Raw genomic sequence first — 22,145 nt, 5'->3', positions numbered from 1 at the left:
GCCATTAGAAACAATAAATATTTTGGTAAACCTAATTTAAATAGACAGACATAACAAGTAGAAATATTTACATAAACAACAAAACATGGTAAACAAGCAGGACAGACATACAAATAGGTTGTACAAGTGACATTCTAGACAAGAGATATCAAACAGATAGACTAGATAATAGACATAAAACAAACAAAAACAAAAACAAAACAAAAACAAAAAAAACAGTGTAACATAGTACAGTGCTAAAATTGACCATTTTCTCCAAAAGGTTTTAAATTTCTCGAATTCATTTTGATTTTTCGATATATACGTTTGCACTTGATAAGTTTCCTTAATCTCATTTAAAAGTGCAAGTATAGATAAGCTATTTTTAAGACATTTTGTTTTATATATATAATATTTAATGATTAAACTTATCAGATTGTCAACTGCATCCTTTGTTTTATCATTGCTTAAGAAACCAAAAAGGAAAGATTTCTTATTTAATATAAAGTTAATACGAAAAATCTGAGACAGTCTCTCAAAGCTAAGTAACAGTCGTCTCACCTCTTGACAATCCCACAAAATGTGTTCAATTGTTTCTCTATTTGTTTTACATAATGAACATAATGAGGTATCAGATAAACCCATTTTAAACAACACAGAGTTGGTAGTCAAAATGTGGTGATTAATTTTATATTGAAACCATTGAAATTTGGTATTTTTAGTGACTTTAAAAGGAAGTATGTAGATTTGTTTCCATGTGTCATCATTAATATCGTAGTTAATCCATTTTAATTTACCTGTGGGTGTGACATTATTTTTACTTAAAACATCATACATGTCTCTGGCTCCCTTCTTACTTTTTAGGATAATTTCTAAACTTAATGGAATATAAGGATATTTTATAGATACGTGTTCATTATTTTGTTGGTATTTGTGTAGTGCTTTTGCTATTACTGATGTGATTCCATGATACTTTAGAAAGTTGCACCTAATATTATATTTATGTTTGAAAACTTCATAAGAAAGACACTTACCATTATCACCAACTATATCATTAATAATCCTTAACCCTTTTTGATACCAATCATTGTAGAATACAGTTTTATGTGCTATTTTTATATCATTATTGAACCATAATGGAGACTTCAAAAAGGATTCATAGTTATTACTACTGCTAGACTGAATTACTTTCAGCCATGATTTTAGTACATCTTTCCAAAATATATTTTTAGTTTTCTTAATGTTGTCATGAATTAAATCACTTCCACAATTACTAAGTATATTACTGTTTAATTTAGCATGAAGAATATTTCTCCACTTGCCTTTTCCAAAATGTAATCTACGAATCCAAACAGATTTTAATGAATTTATAAAAGAAATAATATGTATCATTTTTAGTCCCCCATCTAAATATTCTTTAATAACAATGTCTCGTTTAACCTTATCAACTTTACTATTCCATAGGAAATGGTATAATTCTGTGTTAAGAGTCTTGATAAAGGTTTCGTCAGGATTTGGAAGTGAAATAAAAAGATGATTTAGTTGAGAGATTACCAAAGTTTTAATTACTGTTAGTCTTCCAATTGGAGTAAGTAGTCTTCTACTCCACATTTTAAGTATACTTTTGATTTTCACAAGTTTTTTATCATAGTTTAATTTTGTTATTTTATGCAAATCTACATCGAAGTCTATCCCTAAAACCGAGAACTTTGTATTTCCCCATTGTAGTCTCCATTCAGGAAAGAAAGTATCATTACTATATTTTTTACTTCCTATCCATATAACCTCAGTTTTTGATTCGTTTATTCTTAACCCTGATAGTTTTGCAAAAAAATCTAACTCCTTCATTGTTTCTTTTAATGATATTTCTGTACCATCAAGAATAACTGTGGTATCATCTGCATATTGAGATAATAAAATTGGTTCCCCATCTATTGATATACCTTTTATTTTTCTATTATTTCTGATTCTAAGGGCCAAAATTTCAGCACATAATATGAATAAATAAGCAGAAATAGGATCACCTTGTCGACAGCCTCGTTTCAAGTCGAAAAAGGGAGATAAACTACCACCTTGATTTATTGCAGATTTAGAATTATTGCGCAAAGTCGTTATCCATTTTCTCATACTAGGTCCGAAATTAAAAAAGAGTAAAACTTCATCAACAAATTTCCATGACACAGAATCAAAGGCTTTCTCAAAATCTATAATAAGTAACAGGCCAGGAAGATCAAATTCTTCTGCATATTGCATCATATCATAGATTAATCTTGTGTTTTCTCCCATGTACCTCCCACTAATAAATCCAGTTTGATCCATATTTATTAATTTATCTAATACAGTCTTAATTCTACTTGTGATCACTCCAGATGCAATTTTATATACAGTATTCAATAGAGAAATTGGTCGCCAGTTTTTAAGAAATTGCCTAGGTTTATCTCCCTTAGGTAAACATGTAATAATGCCCTGTTTCTGTGTTATAGAAAGTTCGCCAGTTGAGTATCCAAAATTGATTGATCTTAATATAAAATAACCAATATTTTTCCAAAAGCATTTAAAGAATTCAACTGTAAATCCATCTGAACCAGGGCTTTTGTTATTTTTCATTTTCTTCAAAGTCGCAGCTGCCTCATGATATTGAATAGGTCCTTCTAACATATTACATTCTTGATCATTCAATTTTGGAATCTCAACATCTTTTCTAAAAATTGTGTTTAAATCAACCCTCTCTGTATTATCATAACGATCATATAAAGATTTATAGAATTTGGTAATTTCAATTAAGATACCATCTTGGTTTGAAATAATTACTCCATCATCTTTTTCTATTTTAGGTATGATTTTATTAGTAAAATTTCTTTTTTCTAGGTTGCAAAAATAACTTGTCGGTTTTTCCCCATCCTCTATCCATCTTGCCTTTGATCTGATAATACTACCCTTAAGTTTCTGTTTTCTGCTCTTTTCTAAGTCAGCCTTTTTTAACTCTAAGACATCTAATGGTATATTTTCCCTAGCCTCTAGCTCTGCTATTTCTTCCCTTAGTTTATTTTCTATTTGACCTCGTTCCTTTTTCTTGAAAGAGGAGTATGAGATAGTTTTCCCCCTAATTTCCATAAGTAGTGTTTCTAAAAATAGCTGATCATTTATTATAAAGTTTATATCATTATCATGTATTTCATCAAGTTTAGCAAAATTATAGACTGGTATAGCGTATTGTTTTTTTACTTCATGTATTGTTGATTTTACAAGGTCTAAATATTGAAAGTCTTCTAAGAGTGAGTTATTAAATTTCCACAGACCTTTCCCCTTTTTGAAATCATTGAATTTTATCTTCATTATTGGCATTGAATGGTCAGATCTATAACTAGGTTCTATATTTACTTTCTCAACACTAGATAATAGGTTTTCTGATATTAAAAAAAAATCTAAACGGGCTTGTTTCCTAGGGTTTAGTTTCCTCCATGAGTATCGTTTTCTATCAGGGTAATGTTCTCTATACACATCTGTAAGATTATAACTCTCCATAATTTGTATTACCTTATCCCTAGACCTTGGATTATTGATATGCTTATAATTTTCATAATCTATGCTAGGTTTTAAAACTAAGTTGAAATCCCCACATATTATCTCTGATTCGTTACCGAAATCCTCAATAGTGTTTGCTATGTTTTCAAAAAAATTTGGTGTATCTGTGTTTGGAGCGTAAATTGTAATAAGTGTAATCTGTTTTCCATCAATAGCTATATCCAATGCCAAAAAATTCCCAGTATCGTCTTTTTTCACTTTAAAAACTTTATGTTCAAAATTATTATTTAACAATATTGCAACCCCTCTTGAGTTAGAAGAAAAGGAACTAAAAAAACAATCATATCCCCATTCTGACCTTATTCTATTTTCAATCTGATGCGTGAAATGTGTATCTTGAATACAATAGATCTTGTATTTTTTACTTCTAAAATATGAAAAAACGTCTTTTCTTTTATCCTTATTCCCAAGGCCCTGGCAATTAGCTGAAAGTATATCAATTGTATCCATATTCAATAATGATAGTTTTAATTACTGATTGCTTACTAAAGAGAAAGAACATAATCTTGAAATGTTTTAGAGAAGGTAAAGAAAATTCAGCACTGACACATGTTACAAACATAAATAACACAAAAGAAACAAACATAAATAACACAAAAGAAACAAACAGATTATAACATCCAATACTTATCAAGAGTGACTCCCTCATAGTTAAGCCTGCAGCTATGTTAAACTATGACAATTTAAGGTTTTATTTTAATAAATAATGCATTTGTACTGTACAGGATCCGTACACTTCATGTGCGAAACATATCTCTCAGACTACTAAGATATCAAAAGTTATTTTTCATTAGTATTTAAGCAAAGGGCATACGTCGGAGACTAAGCATCAATATTAAACCCCCATCATGCTAATCGCATCAATGGATAATTGATGAGCAGATACCAGAGAGCTTGAGATATCCTGTGTTTATACATATACATTATATATTACAGGGAGATGCTAACATTTTAATACAATGCCTTTCTAGGATTAATCTGGGTTATTAGTTGCAACTAAACTCCCTTTGGTAGTTTATGTATCCCTGTAACAATTATGTTCATAGCATGATAGAGGTTAAAGAAAGTGCAGTCCAGAAGCACACATGCACGTATATTAACCACACGTGCGCCCGCCCACAATCAACATTCCCATCTACATAAACAGCAACCATCAGAACAACTTACAGAAAGAAATATTTTAACAGCTAACCCGGCCTTTTATACATGTACATGTAGACAGAAACAGCAAATCAACGGACACGCGCTCATGTAGCCAATAATATCAGAAGGATTTCTTTTAACAACACGGTATATAATGTCAGTTTTCACAACATAAATACATGTACATTTGTGAGCGAAAATGGTAATAAAGTCATGTGTAGCTAGAGGGTACAACAGGAATTATTAATATTTTTTTTACAATGATACATTTTGTATTTAATTGATTTATATACGGAGATCAGCTAATTATATGTAAATCAATAATTTTGAACTTTATATGGATTATATATAGGGTCGTCATATTTCATGTGGTTGACGAAGGGGTGATGTACATGCATTGGACATAGTGATATGGCAAATTTAAATAGCAGATTCAAGTGTAAACAAACATACAGTCTTTGGAACATAAACTTTCAACTTACTATGTTCCTGTTACTTCTTCAGTTTGTCGTCAAGATTGTCATAAATATCAAACATTTTCCGTTCTCCTTTCACAGTTTTACCATACACTCGCGAGTTGAAATACCATGCAGATTCAATCCGCTCGTCTTCATACAGTCTGTGTATAAGTTCAATATTGAGTTTAGTAACATCCTCGCGTATGTTGTAAGTTAGTCTCAAACTTTTGTCTTTACGAGCCTTCATCACACGGTGTTTAATGTCATTACGTGCAAACTTCACAAGCACTGGTTTGGTCTTGTTGGTGGTTTTGCCTGGGATCCTGTGACATGCTAGTATTTCCCATGGTTTGATCTCAATCTTAGCTTCCTGCTTAAATTTCTCACAGAAGGCTTTCTCTAGGTCTTTGTCTGGTATCCTGTCATCCATGTTCATTACTTTTATTGATGTTTTCCTACTATATTGTTCATTATAATTAGCCATGGACATGGCCTTTTCTGCAAGTTTATTTGATGTGTTCACCTTTGTAGTAGAAGTCTGTATTTCTTTTCTCTGTTGAACCACCATTTCTTTCAGCCTTTCGTTCTCCATGTTCAGTCTATCTAATTCTTTCCGAATCACACTAGTTTCTTCTCTCACTTTCACATGGATATCTTTTGTTATAGCCTCATGGAAATTATGGAGTAATCCATTAACAATGTCTGTCACTATCACTTTGAGGTCCTCAGTTTTCACCATTGTTTTCATAATGGTTTCCAACTTGTTGTTAATATCCTCTATCTCAAGGACTTGGTCTTCACTGTCAGTACTATTGGTGACTATTCTAGATCTTTTAATGGGTTGCCGGGTAGTGCTAGAATCCCTGGTCAAGTCTTGCTGGTTTTCTTCACTCATGGTGAACAGGTAAAGTACACTGTCTCTTTAGAGGTGTTAGCTATACAGGTAGGTATAATCCCTGAACACAACTCAGCACTGCCCAATTCCACAAAGGAATTTGCATAAAAACACCAAATTGCAAACTTTCCGGATGGAATTATGAGTCCAATATAATATATGTTATCTACAGTGATGTTCTAAACAACTTCATACCAAAATCAAGAAAATCCATCTGATATAAACCAATAAAAGTTACCAAAATTGTCAGAGCCACAAACTACACACCACTCAGGTGAGCTGCCATCACCTCTCTCTATTTGCATTTTAAAAAAAAAGCAAAGGATTTAAATTTCTAAATCGAATAAAATGTATAATACCTGGCGATGTAAAAGAGAAACACAACATTCAAGCAACAGCTAAAAAACAGTAAATGAACAGAAATACTAGTTAATCAATGAAACTCTAAATGCACACATTTCATCGTAAAACACGTTTATGTAACACTACATCTATAATTCTCATTTTTAACACGTTTTTAAGAGTTTGAAGTAAAAATACTTAAAAGATTGAATTCTAATAATTTTAGCAAGTATTTACAGATCTTGATGGGAAAACTATATTTAAAAGTTGAATTCTGATAATTTTAGCAAGTATTTACAGATCTTGAAGGGAAAACTTTATTTAAAAGTTGAATTCTGATAATTTTAGCACGTATTTACAAATCTTGAAGTAAAACTACATTTTAAAGTTGAATTCTGATAATTTTAAGACGTATTTGCAGTTTTCGAAGTAAAACTACATTTTAAGATTGAATTCTAAAAATTTTAGCACATATTTGCAGTTCTCGAAGTAAAATACATTTGAAAGTTGAATTCTAATAAGTTTAGGATTTACAGCTGTCGAAGCATTGAGGATCATCGTTTGCTACTGAAGATTAATTAATACCACATCAGATTACAGTAGTCAAAGTGTTTTCACATGTTCAGTACCAAAGAAAGTATTAAAAACAATTTGTGCTACACCTCGGAACGAATCTACTATATCAACACTACAAAAATTTGGAGTAGTCATAGTTTTTCACCTGTTCAATACCCAAGAGTTTTCCGAAAAACAATATGCGATACACTTCGGGACAACCCCACTGTCTCAACACTTCAAAAATGTGTAGTAGTCATAGTGTTTTCACATATTCAATACCCAAGAATGTATTAAAAATATGCAATACACCTCGGGACGAACGAACCTACTATCTTAATAGCAATGCTTTTGTCATGCTTTTATGCTATAAATCTATCGGCTTACTTTACATGTTACTATCGACCTGAATGCACTGAATAGATATTAATTGAAGCTCACGACACCTGGGATTTCAGATCTGATTATGCAACCCATGTAGGATACTTCAAGGACCAACACAGACGTGAGTTCATCATTCAGTGCTACGCGATGAATTAATGTTTAGATAAAGAGTTAATTTAGTATGTCTCCCCATAGCAGCTAGGTGCAAATGCACCGCGGCTTGAAAGTTCTACCGTATAAATGATGCGTAGATTTGTCCACAAAGAAATGTAGCTACAGCAAAGAAACTTACTCCAATACTGAAGACTCAGTTGAAATGTTAATCCTGTGGAAAGCAATCCGTAATTTCAGACATTAGACTACTAGAATTGACGCTAGCTATTCCACTAGAATTGACGCTAGCTATTCCACTAGAATTGACGCTAGCTATTCCACTAGAGTTGGTGCTAGATATTCCACCAGTAGTCTCTCTTGTTTGCCCGGATGTAATCGCGCGAGGGGTCTCATTGTGGGAGGAAACCGGAGTACCCGGGGAAAACCCACGTGGTCGTGCAGGTGACCCTTATCGAACCCCGGACGGCTGTGTTAAAAGCGAGCATGTTACCTCTGCACCTCCCGACCAAATCATTTTACTACAACGAAGGGTATTATGAACAAGTCTAAACTAATTACGACGCTGACATACTAGGAAAACAAATTATGATGGTGACAATAAAAATGCGGTTATACATGGACACAATGTATTACAGCGCCTATATACATGGACACAATTTATCACAGTGCCTATATACATGGACACAATTTATCACAGCGCCTATATACATAAATACAATTTATCACAGCGCCTATATACATGGACATAATGTATCACAGTGCCTATATTCATGGACACAATGTATCGCAGCTCCTATATACATGGACACAATGTATCGCAGCTCCTATATACATGGACACAATGTATCACAGCTCCTATATTCATGGACACAATGTATCACAGCTCCTATATTCATGGACACAATGTATCACAGCTCCTATATTCATGGACACAATGTATCAGCTCCTATATACATGGACACAATGTATCACAGCGACTATATACATGGACACAATGTATCACAGCGACTATATACATGGACACAATGTATCACAGCGACTATATACATGGACACAATGTATCACAGCGACTATATACATGGACACAATGTATCACATATACATGCACAAAGTATCTATATACATGGACACAATGTATCACAGCGCCTATATACATGGACACAATGTATCACAGCGACTATATACATGGACACAATGTATCACAGCGACTATATACATGGACACAATGTATCACAGCTCCTATATACATGGACACAATGTATCACAGCGACTATATACATGGACACAATGTATCACAGCGCCTATATACATGGACACAATGTATCACAGCGCCTATATACATGGACACAATGTATCACAGCGACTATATACATGGACACAATGTATCACAGCTCCTATATACATGGACACAATGTATCACAGCTCCTATATACATGGACACAATGTATCACAGCGACTATATACATGGACACAATGTATCACAGCGACTATATACATGGACACAATGTATCACAGCGACTATATACATGGACACAATGTATCACAGCGCCTATATACATGGACACAATGTATCACAGCTCCTATATACATGGACACAATGTATCACAGCGACTATATACATGGACACAATGTATTACAGCGACTATATACATGGACACAATGTATCACAGCGACTATATACATGGACACAATGTATCACAGCGCGACTATATACATGGACACAATGTATCACAGCGACTATATACATGGACACAATGTATCACAGCGACTATATACATGGACACAATGTATCACAGCGACTATATACATGGACACAATGTATCGCAGCTCCTATATACATGGACACAATGTATCACAGCGACTATATACATGGACACAATGTATCACAGCGACTATATACATGGACACAATGTATCACAGCGACTATATACATGGACACAATGTATCATAGCGCCTATATACATGGACACAATGTAGCATAGCGCCTATATACATGGACACAATGTATCACAGCGACTATATACATGGACACAATGTATCACAGCGACTATATACATGGACACAATGTATCGCAGCGCCTATATTCATGGACACAATGTATCGCAGCGCCAATATACATGGACCCAATGTATCGCAGCTCCTATATACATGGACACATTGTATCACAGCGACTATATACATGGACACAATGTATCACAGCGACTATATACATGGACACAATGTATCGCAGCTCCTATATACATGGACACAATATATCACAGCGCCTATATACATGGACACAATGTATCACAGCGACTATATACATGGACACAATGTATCGCAGCTCCTATATACATGGACACAATGTATCGCAGCGCTTTAATACATTAAATATGCATTACAACGTCTACCCAAAGGGACATAATGTATCACAGCGCACACATGCATGTGCAGCGTATATCTGTTACATGAAATGGTGTCTTGATTCTCGTCGTTAGAATTGTTTCATTTGTGGTAGTATACACCAAGGGTTTTTGAAATAAGTCTACATCTGACATTGGAAGTTTTAAAAACCGGCCAACAATTTACCAATTCATTAGTCATTTTTATAATCCTGATTGAAATATCAAGAAACAGTAAATGAGACATTGTAAGAAACTAAAAGCACAATCTTATTGAGAAACTTACGATGTAAGTAAGTGTCTGTTACATTCGGATTGAAGTAACTGGGTCTTTTTTGGACATGAGTCCTGGATAGTTGTATGGCTTGTCAGAAACTCGTGCTAGCGAATCTGTCTTCAAATTTCAGGCAATGGCAAAAGAGAATGTAAAGTGGAAATGCATTTTTTTTTTGTGATTTGGATACACGATGAGATAGCAGCTCTTGGAGAGGAAAGGTTTAACAGTATCTCAGGAGCCTTGTTAATCCTTTGATACCGTATTATGTGTTGTGGATCTTTGTGAACCTTACCAAAAATAATTGAATGTTAATTGAACGAACGACAAAATCATATTGTTGAAAAGATAAATTACATAATCTGCCTTTTCACCGATGAACTTGTCCATGCAATATACATATTAAGTAGAGTTTTTCATTTGCTGCGTCAGTCAGAAAATGGTAATGGTGTCATAATACAGACAATGACGTATGACGTAACGTCATAAGTTAAAAATAGAGTAACAAAATGGATGTTACCTGTTTATTTGTCATCCATATTAATACTGTCAAACCTGTCAAAATAATACTTTTCTGAGTTATGTCAGAAAAAAGTACATAAATTCATTTTCATCTTAAGTACGATTTTATGAAACTCGTCCCGAAGTTAAAATGTTTGTGGACAAAGGCTCGCAAAAATTAAAACTTCGAAAATTGTTTCATTAAATCACATATGAAATGGAAGATAGTTTCGGATCCTATATACAACTGAATGGCCAGCATTTCTCTATCCAAAAATAAAGTCTTTAAAATGATTTTTAAATAATTCGTCACTTTTGAAATTTTGCAATTAAGGTTGTTAAAGCAAATGAAAACTTATCATTTTAATTTTTTTCCATTTCTGTTGAAGTATCATAATGTTACATTTTAAAGACAGACGGGAATTTGGTTCTGGAACATAAAACGACAAGTGTCTTTTACTGAGGAAAGAATTCAGAATAATGTTTTAAAAGGAACTATTTCGTTTTACACATATTCTGATGCCTGTATCGAAAAAAAGAACTCCAGCAACACAGGGGTTTATATTTGCTATCTTTAATTTGTGATATTGATTGTGCACCCTTAACTATATATACTCACATATATACTTGCATTTAAACATTTTATACTGGCGTAGATAAATTATTAAAGTAACATTAATACATATACAAGACCGAACACATATGATATAGTTATATCAAGGTATATCAGGCCCCACTTGTATAAAACATCTCAACTTGAGATTTCCTCAAGTCGAGATTTTCCTCAGCTGATATCTCCTCAAAAATGGCTTGTATAAAATTTGCTCAAGGAATAGGAGGAAGGCATCGGCTAGGATGTTCTGAAATTCCTTGAGGAATTTTCATACAAGATATTTTCAAGGAGATATTAGCTGAGGAAAATCTGGGCTTGAGGAAATCTCAAGTTGAGATGTTTTATACAAGTGGGGCCAGATGTATAGTATAGTGTTTATGCCGTCATCGAAGACGTCTGTGATTCTAGAAAACAATGTCTATCAACGACGTTTGTAATTGTAGAAAACAGAGTCTATCGAAGACGTTTTTGATGGTAGAAAACAGAGTTTGTGGAAGACGTTTTTGATTATAGAAAATAGGGTCTATCGAAGACGTTTTTGATTGTAGAAAACAGGGTCTATCGACGACGTCTTTGACTGTAGAAAACAGGGTCTATCGACGACGTCTTTGATTGTAGAAAACAAGGACAGGGTGAAGCAGGGAAACACTTGATACAAACAGCAGGAACAGCCTCACCTGTAACATGGGAAAAAAAATTTTGATCATGATTTACAAAAATGAAGATTTTTTAAAATCATGCCAACAAGAAAATACCAACATGTCAACATAATCAGAATCCAAACTCAATATCAATAAAACTAGGGCAAAACACGAACAAAAGAAAAAAATACACATAGATTTGAAACAGTAAAAGAAGGATAAAATCAAGTGTTCCGGTAGGGTAAGCGTCTTCTGCTTCATCGAGGACACTGTAAATCTTAGTCAATGCAAGTGATGTCACCTCCTCAAATGAGAAAAAAGTATACAACAACAGAACCATTTAACATTGTTCAAATACCAATAACTGGACGGCATGAAATAGTTTCCCATATTTTACTCCATCTTGAATAACAACGTTTAGACTTAACATAATTAGTTATACCAATTGCTTGTTATTTTAATTCAAACTAATACCAATTCAATGTTAACCGTTCGTATGCTCCATGAACGACATGTCTGGTTACATTATGAATAAATAACCTTTATAGTTTTAACTTGACAGGTAAAACTTACATGTGTCATAGCTCCATTGTATTCCTCTGTCCATGCGAATAGGCCATACTGACTCAAAGTCAACATCCCAGAAATCGAGAAGGTCACACCATATACGATACTGACATACTTAAAAGGGAACCTAAACACGAGGCGTATGTTTAAATACCCAACTATGTATCATATGTAATTCAGGATATACCTAATTGGATAGTCGCTAATTGGGACACATGTATATGAGTCATTTTTTGTAATAATTCATTTTTTGCCTGGCCGCATTCATTATAATCTCACATCAGAAATGAGAAATAAAGGGAAGGATCTACTTCTAAAAAAGTATCCGGGGATATAATAAACTGACGGGGTGTTTGAAGAATATCGCATAATCAGAGTTATCCTGTGAATTCTTACAAGTGATTTTTTAGTCCCATAATTTACTTTATTTCGTAATTTTCATATATCCAATTATTTTTAGAGCAACACATCTTACGTGTGTAAGTATTCTGACCCTTGCCAATATTCGAGTGAAATAAAATCAAAGAAAATCCTTAATTTATAAAATAAAATTGTAAGGGAGAGGGTTTGTAGAGACGTTACCAGTTGTCAAATCTCCATTAAATCTTTTTAAAATGAAATTTACGGCGGTTTCTATTTATCTATAGACACCAACATGTTTATTAGATGAGAGTATGCTTCATTCAAGAATTTTATCTTGATTTTGTAAACGACTTACGTAGTTCTGATGTACTGAATATTGGCACAATAGACGAAGGATCGAAGAAAGGTTAACACGACGAAATCGGCATACAAGGCTGTTGGTGTGGATACAAATTCTAGCACAGACAACAGAATGGCTAAACCTGATGCCGTTACAAGTGGAATCACTGTCCTCAAGACACCTGGAAATAGTAATGTTAAATATTCATAAAAGTATCATAAAACTTCTCACAATTATTGCTTTTATCTTTATTAGCCCCAAGAACAAATGCTCGGGAGTATATTGTTTTTGTGCTGTTTATTTGTCTGTCTGTTGTCAACTGTACCCACGATCATATATATTGCACTGTAGGAGGCAGGGCTTTTCTTATTCGGAATGTGTTTTCCTTGCGACAAGACTATTCCCGTTGTAAAATGTTTTTTACCATGTGATTTTAATTTTGTTGCAACCTGGGGCATAGTGTTTCATAGACACTTTTTGGGTTTGTTTTACTTTAAGGATGTACTCCTCTGAGAAGCAAAATATATATCAGCATCAGTTTTGGTAATGATATTTGTTTAAAAAGTTATCTTTTTAATAGCAAAACGTCGACATGATGTTACATTTCTTTTTCTGACCTTATGCTTGGTTGTGCTTTAACTTTTGCAAGTTACAACGAAAAGTTAGTTTTTCCAAGATCACGAAAAAAGCTAATGAGGTATTGCTATGACAGATGTCTTATATCCTATTGATGATGGTGATGTATGTGATGATCATAGTGATGACATAATGGTGTACCGATGTGTTATTGTCATGTAGATAGTGATGACATACTGATGTTGATATGACATTGATACAATCATGATAATGATGGTGATGCTACTGCTGCTGCTGCTGCTGCTGATGGTGATGATGATATGATGATGCTGATGCTGATGCTGCTGGTTCTGCTGCTGCTGCTGCTGATGCTGCTGATGCTGATGCTGCTGATGCTGCTGCTGCAGATTATCTGCTGCTGCTGCTGATGATGATGATGATGATGATGGTGGTGGTGGTGGTGGTGGTGATGATGATATGATGATGTTGATGCTGATGCTGTTGATGATGATGATAAATGGAAATGTATATGTGTAATTCATAACGTGTATGTCTAATTTGTGAAGACTTTCAAAAATAAGACCAAAAAAAGGAGCTGATACTAAACCTGAGGAACAAACAAAGTTAACTATCACCAGCCAATATCCATACACAACGGGAAAAGTCACCTGTAAACATATTCTTAGTCAAAAGTTTTTAAAAAAATCCCTGTAAACAGGTGTATAGAATCGACGGTTAACAGTCAGTAAAATATTGTTAAAATATTACCAGTAAACATTTTCTCCCCCACATGTATTGTATATCCGGCGATGAAAGACGAGACCAAACTTCCAAGCATGGTTAAGGTCATGACATCGGTAAAATAGCTTACTACAAATATAAATTACATCGTTATATGGAGATATGACGCTCAATATACCAAACTCACTAGCTGTCATTTCTCGGTACATACATTTACGTAAGTTAGTTGACTACTATGACAAAGAATGTGTTCTTTATAGTAAACGTTCTTCAGGATATATCAAATATGACTCGTGTTGATGCTGTCTGTGTTATCAGTAACAATGTGATTAAGTTTATCGGAAATAAAGATATAAGCAATGAATAAAGAGTTTTGACAACAAACTTGAACGATCTTTTTCAATGATATTTGTAGATTTTGCAAAACTCATTTTGGTCTGATTCTCCTTGTACTTTTTCAAGAGACTTCTTGTAAATCTTTCTTTTTCTTCAAATTTTGATTAAACGCTAAATCAAAAAATAAAAATTCTTAAAGGTATGTTTTCCGAAGAAATGCTGTACTTGTAGACGGAGCCATATATTTTGGTACATTATGTTATGCTTGAGCAAAAACAACAAACAGAATAGTGAAAAGATTTTGTTTTCCTGTCAATGGTGCATTGTGTAATGATCGGTTGCTGTTCTGGACGTGTGACACAAAAATAAAATATCTTATGATCACTATATATGTGTATTGTAATATTGCATTACATGTACAAATAACTGAAGTGGAGTGTAGACTAATATCAACACTCTAGATCATCAGTAGCGAACAAGAAAAAATTATACTAGTTCATAAGAAAGAGACTACAGATAACCTAAACGTGCACTATTGACCACGAAGGTTACGTGAAAAAATCCCTGACTCAAGGGCTGAACTCTTGACATGGCGTTTCAACCAAGACACTTCAGAGCACGTGTGTACCTGTAGTTTAACTTTTGCATCTTTAGGGAATCCTTATTTTTCAATACAACCTGTTTGGCACCGTATCATCCAATATATCTCAAGTACCCACTTATCCTTTTAAACAATTACTCTTTTAACTGATGTTCTCGAAACTGGTAAAAATCGCGTCCTATGTTAGTTAACACTGTTCAAATTAACCTGAAAATTCATTGTCATTATCGAGAATCGGTTCCAATCACCTTACCTTCAGTGTAATCCTCGAGAATCTGACCCATCAATCTGTTTGCTGACCCAAGGAAGTAGAAGATTTTCAAAAGAACAATACTTGTCCATACGACATGGGAAATGAAGAGGCGATGGCAGAGGATTTCAACGATGCTCTTATTCAACATGTCACCGGAAGGTAGATCTGCATCCCCGGCAAGACGCTTCTCCTTCGTCCCTGTTCATTACCATATAATGTAATGTGAACTACATGCTACTTGATATTACATTGATAGTAGAAAAGAAGAGGAAATTGTTATTGTAAATATACATGAGCAGATACATCAAAACAGTTTTACATTAATCTTATCTTCTTTTGGACGCATTTATGATCAGGTAAAATAAACCGAGTTGCATATAACCAAAAAACTTTCACGGTGATGGACACAATTAACGAATCAAATATATGAAATTTTGCAATTTTCAAAATATGTTTCGTGGTATAAAATGTCAATCATTGCTGTTGTAGATAAAGTTAATTTAAAACCTTGCTAGAAAATCTAAAAAACCAGTTTACATCCTACGTGAAAATGCATAGGACAGAATTCCTAAACTACATCAGCTGTTTACCATTTCGTGTTGTTTGCTGAACCAAATTCATATCTTCCTTTGCTTCATCCTTAGCTTCTTTCAAGAAATCCCGTTCATGCTTTTCTTCTTCGTCCTCGGTTACCTCCCTTTGTTGTGGCATTGGATAGAGAAGGGTACAAGTGCCTGCTATCAGGACAAACAAGGTGGCGAAACCAATGAGCGAGAATTTCTTATCCACTCCGTCTTCATGCAAACGCTGAAAATGAAGTTGACCGATTTATATTGATAACTGATGATCAACTCTTTTATGAATGAAAATACTGTATTTAGATATAAAATGTCATACATTGTTATTTTCATCATTAACCTTACGTATATCTTCACTTTTCTCACAACATTACTATAATGAATTTATTGCTATAATCAGCCATCTGTGTAGGAGATTAAAAAGTAAAAACATCGTGACATACACATGACCCTTTTTAAATTGTGATAGCAACCAGATATTTCCAGTTCAACCAGTTGATATCAGAAAATCGGTTGATATCAGACGCCGCTAAAAACAATTCTGGAAATATCCGGGCTCTTACATGTATTACCGCAACGACGACCTGAAAAGATGGAGTCGGGTGGTGTGTCTGCCTCTACTGTACAGAAAAAAGATATGCGCTTTGCCTCCTTGGAGGAGGAAAATGTTGAAAAGACACTGAGGAAAAATTGATCAACACTAGCATCATCATTAATCGTTACCTGATATATAATTAGGATATATGACGTTGTGTTGAGTTACATTCTCAGATCTGTCATCATTAATCGTTTTAGATTATATAATAAAACAATTATTGACTTTTTACTAGTTTATTTATCTCGACTCGGTTAATATCACACATATTAACCAAGTAACCAATTTTCTAATGTCAAATATATATATATTTTTATCAACTGATAAATGCTGTTGCCATGTTCATGGCAAACATTCGTCATTTAGATAAATGAAAGTTATCAGAAACCTGAAGGAGTCAGTTGTAAGATTTTTGTCGATGGATAGAATCAACACATTTTTTCAGTGTTCTTTTGAAGAATTTTTTATATTATATTATATTTAATAAATGTCACCTATTGGTTATATACATAATGTTAAATATTTTTCCAAGTATTTTCATCAACAATGAAGTTTTCACGTGCATTGCAAATATGCATCTTTAGATAAATGACAATTATCGGACAAGTTTTGTTAATTCGTCATTACCGAAACGAGTTAGTTGTGAAGTGTTCGTCTTAGGTGGTCACAAGCATAACCTGTATTGTATTGTTGTTTTGGAGTCTTAGCAAAAGGTGAGCTGACATGACTAGATAAGATAAAACATTACACCTGGTCTTATTTACGTATAAATCTTTCTTTCGGTAATTGTTTGCTCATGTTAAAGTTTAGTTTGAATCATGATTATGATATGTAACATGATCATGTTTGTAACATACAAAGTTCTCTTAAGAACATACCTTTACTATCATCATTGTCAGAACAGAAGAGTCCATACACCCATTTATCAGGCCGATGTAAATGGGTGACCTTTTACGTAGTAGTGGTAGTACCTACAATACAATGATGTAGACAATATTTGATAATGTTATACAGCTGCACTAGTATATAATACAATGGTTGATGTCTTTTAAAGAAGAGTTTCCATGTGATAATATTTTGGAGATATGCTTTAAAAGCTAAAAAGGACTGTGTGTGACATGACGATTGTGGTATTTTCAACCCTTAATAATAGAATCCACACGTGTCTGCAATGTAACTTTGGTATATCTGTACTATCCAGCCTCTCAGTATTCAAGTGTGTTTATATTCACTCATGTATCAGGGAATAATGATTTGATGGTACACCTAAGGTATACAGCGATACAGAAAGTGTGTTAAACATGTAGTCATGATACCTCACAAATTATAATAAATGCTATTAATACTGAAATGTGACTTCCGTTCAGATCAAGACATAAAGTCAAACAAGAGGCATTTTTATATTTACTTTTTACATTTTCGCCATTTGATCCAAAAATGAATATTGATCAAAGTTACTCCTGAGAGCGGAGTGTTTCCTTAATGCTGATGTTAGATTGAACAAAAGACACTCAAGTGAATTGCTTTAGAATTTGATATATTAGTACTCGTACGTGATGCCAGCGGTTTCAGTTAATAAATGTAGGAGCCAACTGAGGAAACACAAAGTGATCGAAAGAAATGTCAAACTCTAGATGCGAAGGTCAACCTGCACCATAATAATTAAATTCAATATTTTTTTTTATATATCTGACAGTTTTAGAAGAACGTCAAATACATTTGTTTATTCTGAACCATACTAAAATTAAAACGAATACAAATTGCCAAACTTGAGTAACATCAACACATTTTCGTCGCATTTTATTGTTAATTACAGGATTGATGGCCCCTTAAATAATCAAAGCCATTTGACACAGGGTCTCCAGGTTATAGCTTATGTGACTACCTCATTGAAGATCTTGCAGGAGTCTCGCCGCATTCTATTCAGAGTGGTATTCTGTTCACAGGACGATTCGTAATCCCACACTGCGAATAAACACAGAAAACCGCGAGTTGGGATCGAAGCATATCTCTAACTCTCACCAAAGACTGTTCTACCGACTGAGATATTGCGGACCTAAAGTGTTTTAGAACGCTGCTGAAATGCATTAGTTGTACGCTTTACCTGTACATAATCAGCTATCATCAAAGCCTGACCTGCCAAACCCGTCAGCATTATTCCTGGAAGGGACAACCACGGGTTATCTGTAACATGAAAAGAAAATTCATTTAGCTTTTTTGTCATATCTAACAGACTCCAGATATCGAGGATATTCGTTAAACTCATATCTTTCAATGTTGTATCACACTGTCACTGATAGAGTATTATCTTTCCATTTTATTTAATTACTCAATTTGCGATATGTGTCCTAAATTTAAATTTTCTTTAGAATAAACAAATCATTTCACGTTCATTTTCATTCATTCCATATGTTCCATGCACAGCAATAACGCAAACATTTAGTTGCGGACCTAACCGCTTTGAAGACATTACATCTATACTTTTTCATACACGAAAAATCATTTTATTTTTGTTTATTTTCCTATTTGAATTTCACTATTATAACGGCCATAAAAAAGAAGAAGCGACATTCAATACAAAACAATAGCTTATAAACAATTTATATCGCCGAAAATAACTTCCAGTAACATAATATACTTCAGTAATTATCTCTTAAGTACAAAATTGTTTACGAAGTGGTTTCTTGCGAAATAAATTCCCCGAATACTAGTAATTATTGGTAATAAAACAGCACTGATTGCAGCGTATGTTTTCTTCTTAACTTATACGATTACCTTGTGATATGAGAGCGAAACAAAGAATTCCCGCGAGTCCCAATGATCTGTTGACAAACAGGAATACAGGTTAATTTATGAAAATTGTACAAAAGACACAAAAGTGAATAGCACCTTCATTTATGATTAAGTTCAAAATTTGTAACACAAAGTTAAACAAAATGCAGAATGCTATAAAATTGCAAGTATTCTGTTATACTATATAAATCTATTCGCATTTGAAAAGGACAAAACGATGCATGTTAAAATATTCTGTCGCATGGTATGTCATTAGCAGCATAGTAGTATGGCAATGCAACATGGTGGCTGAAATTGAAATACACTGCATCAACTGTATCAGTATCTACAGAACATTCGGGATGTACAAAAGACACAGAAGTGAATAACACCTTTTATTACAAATTTAAAGTTTGATACAATTCTGCCTTATGACAAATAAATCTTGTTCATTATATCCCATAACGTACAATCGATTTTGTATTGTCAGAATATTTGTCATAAGTTTCGTGTAACTGTGAAATCTACAAAATATTTATTTTCATGGATTACATGAAAACAAGATTATGGCAATTTTCATTTACATATAATCTTAAACGAAATAAAGATTGTAACACACAATTAATTTTCTACACTTATTATACAACACTAACACACGCGGAACAGGCAGAAAGTGAAACTGATTTCTTATAATGACGCATATTGATTAGGTATTTATTTACATGGGCTGTAATAACATGTTGTTAATTGGTATATTGATTTAAAGCCGAAAATGAAGTCGGAGTCATATTTACCAGATCTGTCTATCAGGTGTAAAATTCATTCATCAATAATGTTTACATGAACTTACATACATAAAGTCCGTATCCTTTTGATGTCGAAGGACAAGAACAATTGTCCACTTACAAATGTCAATGACGAAAAGACAGCTACTCCAATACTAAAAATCAAATTGAACTGTTCATCTTGGGGAAAACAATCAACAACTCCAAGAGTCCCATTTCCAAAGCTTGCATTAGATTCCATAGCGTTGTCTTTGAGAACACACAGATTTCTAAATACACCTTCTTGTTTAAGGATGAAAGCAAAGGCAAACCATCCATACTGCATCCCACCGAAAAATAATATTTCCAGTAAACTTAAGACTACAAGAGCTGCAACCCTGACGTTGGACATATCCATTTCGATTTAAATGTGTAGATATCCGTTTGCATCCCGTGGATAACCTGAATAAAACATCTTAATCCAGGTTCATGTCTGTGCATATAATTTACTTTTTATTGAAATTTGACCATTAAGGCCTTTTTTCGCCTCATCACGATCCACAAGGATTTTTTTGTTTTTTTTTTTTATCACACTTTTCCTGATGGCATAATTTGACGAAATACCAAGTACGGAGTGATATTTTATTGTTCAGAAAATATGCTGATGTTTTTATAAATGTGTGTGACTGTACATATATATATGCATTTTCATGACAGCGGATCAGTCTATCGGAAAGAAGTTCAAACAATAGAACGTGTGAGAAAAAATGCAGTATGAGCTGACCATAGCCCCATATCAGGCATGAATAAATTAATCAGAAAAAAAAGAAAGAAAACCGATATGCTATAAAATACTTTAAAGTTAATTTAATTCTTGCGTTGAATCCTTGTATCAAAAATGTAACTTAACAATCATATTATTTCGCATACGCAGGCCATTGACAATGATAGGATGTCAGTGAGAACAAGGTATGTAACAACAGGCAAACTAACTAGCATCAAACAGGTCAAGTCTGTATCCACACGGAAATCGAACATTTCTCAATGATATCACTTTATGGACCGTAAAAGTTCTCGCCAATAATCATCAACCTTCATCTTTCGAAACTAGTGTTTGGAGCTTAAGCTAACAATCGGAAAGTGCAACGCAAAAAGAAAAAAGATGCTCACAGAGTAATATTTTGTTAAATTTAATCATTTGACGAAGCCTCGAAATGAACCTTTTAAAGTTCATTCACATGCTAAAAGAGGGGTTAACATTTTTCTAGACAGCTTCAAAGTTTCTCAATTTTTGCCATAAGATTGCTTGGTGAACATTAAACCGGATTTGACATCCAACAGCGGAATTTGTGTCATCGAGTTTGGTGGTAAAATCCTCCAGGAGACTATTGGCGCATGTATATATGGGAACCATCTGTGACCCTCTGTTGACTGATATTTTTTTTCTTTTTTAACAAGACAGAAATTTGTAAAAGAGTTTATCAAACAGGTCACAAAAACCTTGCAAAGTGGTTTCATTTCACTTCCATATATATTGAAGATGTCTTGTCTTTAAAAAGCAAGAAATTTATTGACCATATTCATCGTAAATACATTACAGAATTGGAAATGAAGGATACGACAATTCTTGTACATCAGCCGCTTATCTCGATCTTTGCCCAACAACGAAACAAATTGGGACAGTTTTCCACTTTACAATTTCCCTTATTGTAAATTTTCCATTTCTAATAAGCACTATTCCTACATCTTTGGTAATTACATGTCGCAGTAAAATAATTATCAAGTGTAGGTTCC

At 33.7% G+C, this 22,145-nt stretch overlaps 1 protein-coding gene across 1 annotated transcript; it reads right to left on the bottom strand.

Annotated features, from left to right (window-relative positions):
- Window positions 1–11,817: 11,817 nt before the first annotated feature.
- Window positions 11,818–20,769, bottom strand: LOC132543762 (equilibrative nucleobase transporter 1-like). Its single transcript, XM_060207282.1, has 10 exons — window positions 20,438–20,769; window positions 19,591–19,637; window positions 18,920–18,999; window positions 17,694–17,786; window positions 16,233–16,449; window positions 15,643–15,840; window positions 14,480–14,581; window positions 13,151–13,316; window positions 12,439–12,559; window positions 11,818–11,901 (listed from the first exon to the last, which is right to left on the bottom strand). Exons 1-10 carry the CDS (start codon window positions 20,767–20,769, stop codon window positions 11,818–11,820), a joined length of 1,440 nt encoding a protein of 479 aa, XP_060063265.1.
- Window positions 20,770–22,145: the final 1,376 nt, after the last annotated feature.

This window comes from Ylistrum balloti, unplaced genomic scaffold, assembly GCF_031769215.1.
Source record: "Ylistrum balloti isolate Yb309-2 unplaced genomic scaffold, AGI_CSIRO_Ybal_v1 Utg369764, whole genome shotgun sequence".
Taxonomy (NCBI): Eukaryota; Metazoa; Mollusca; class Bivalvia; order Pectinida; family Pectinidae; genus Ylistrum; species Ylistrum balloti.
The sequence above is the reverse complement of the archived record's forward strand: the minus strand, read 5'-3'. Positions and strand labels throughout refer to the sequence as shown.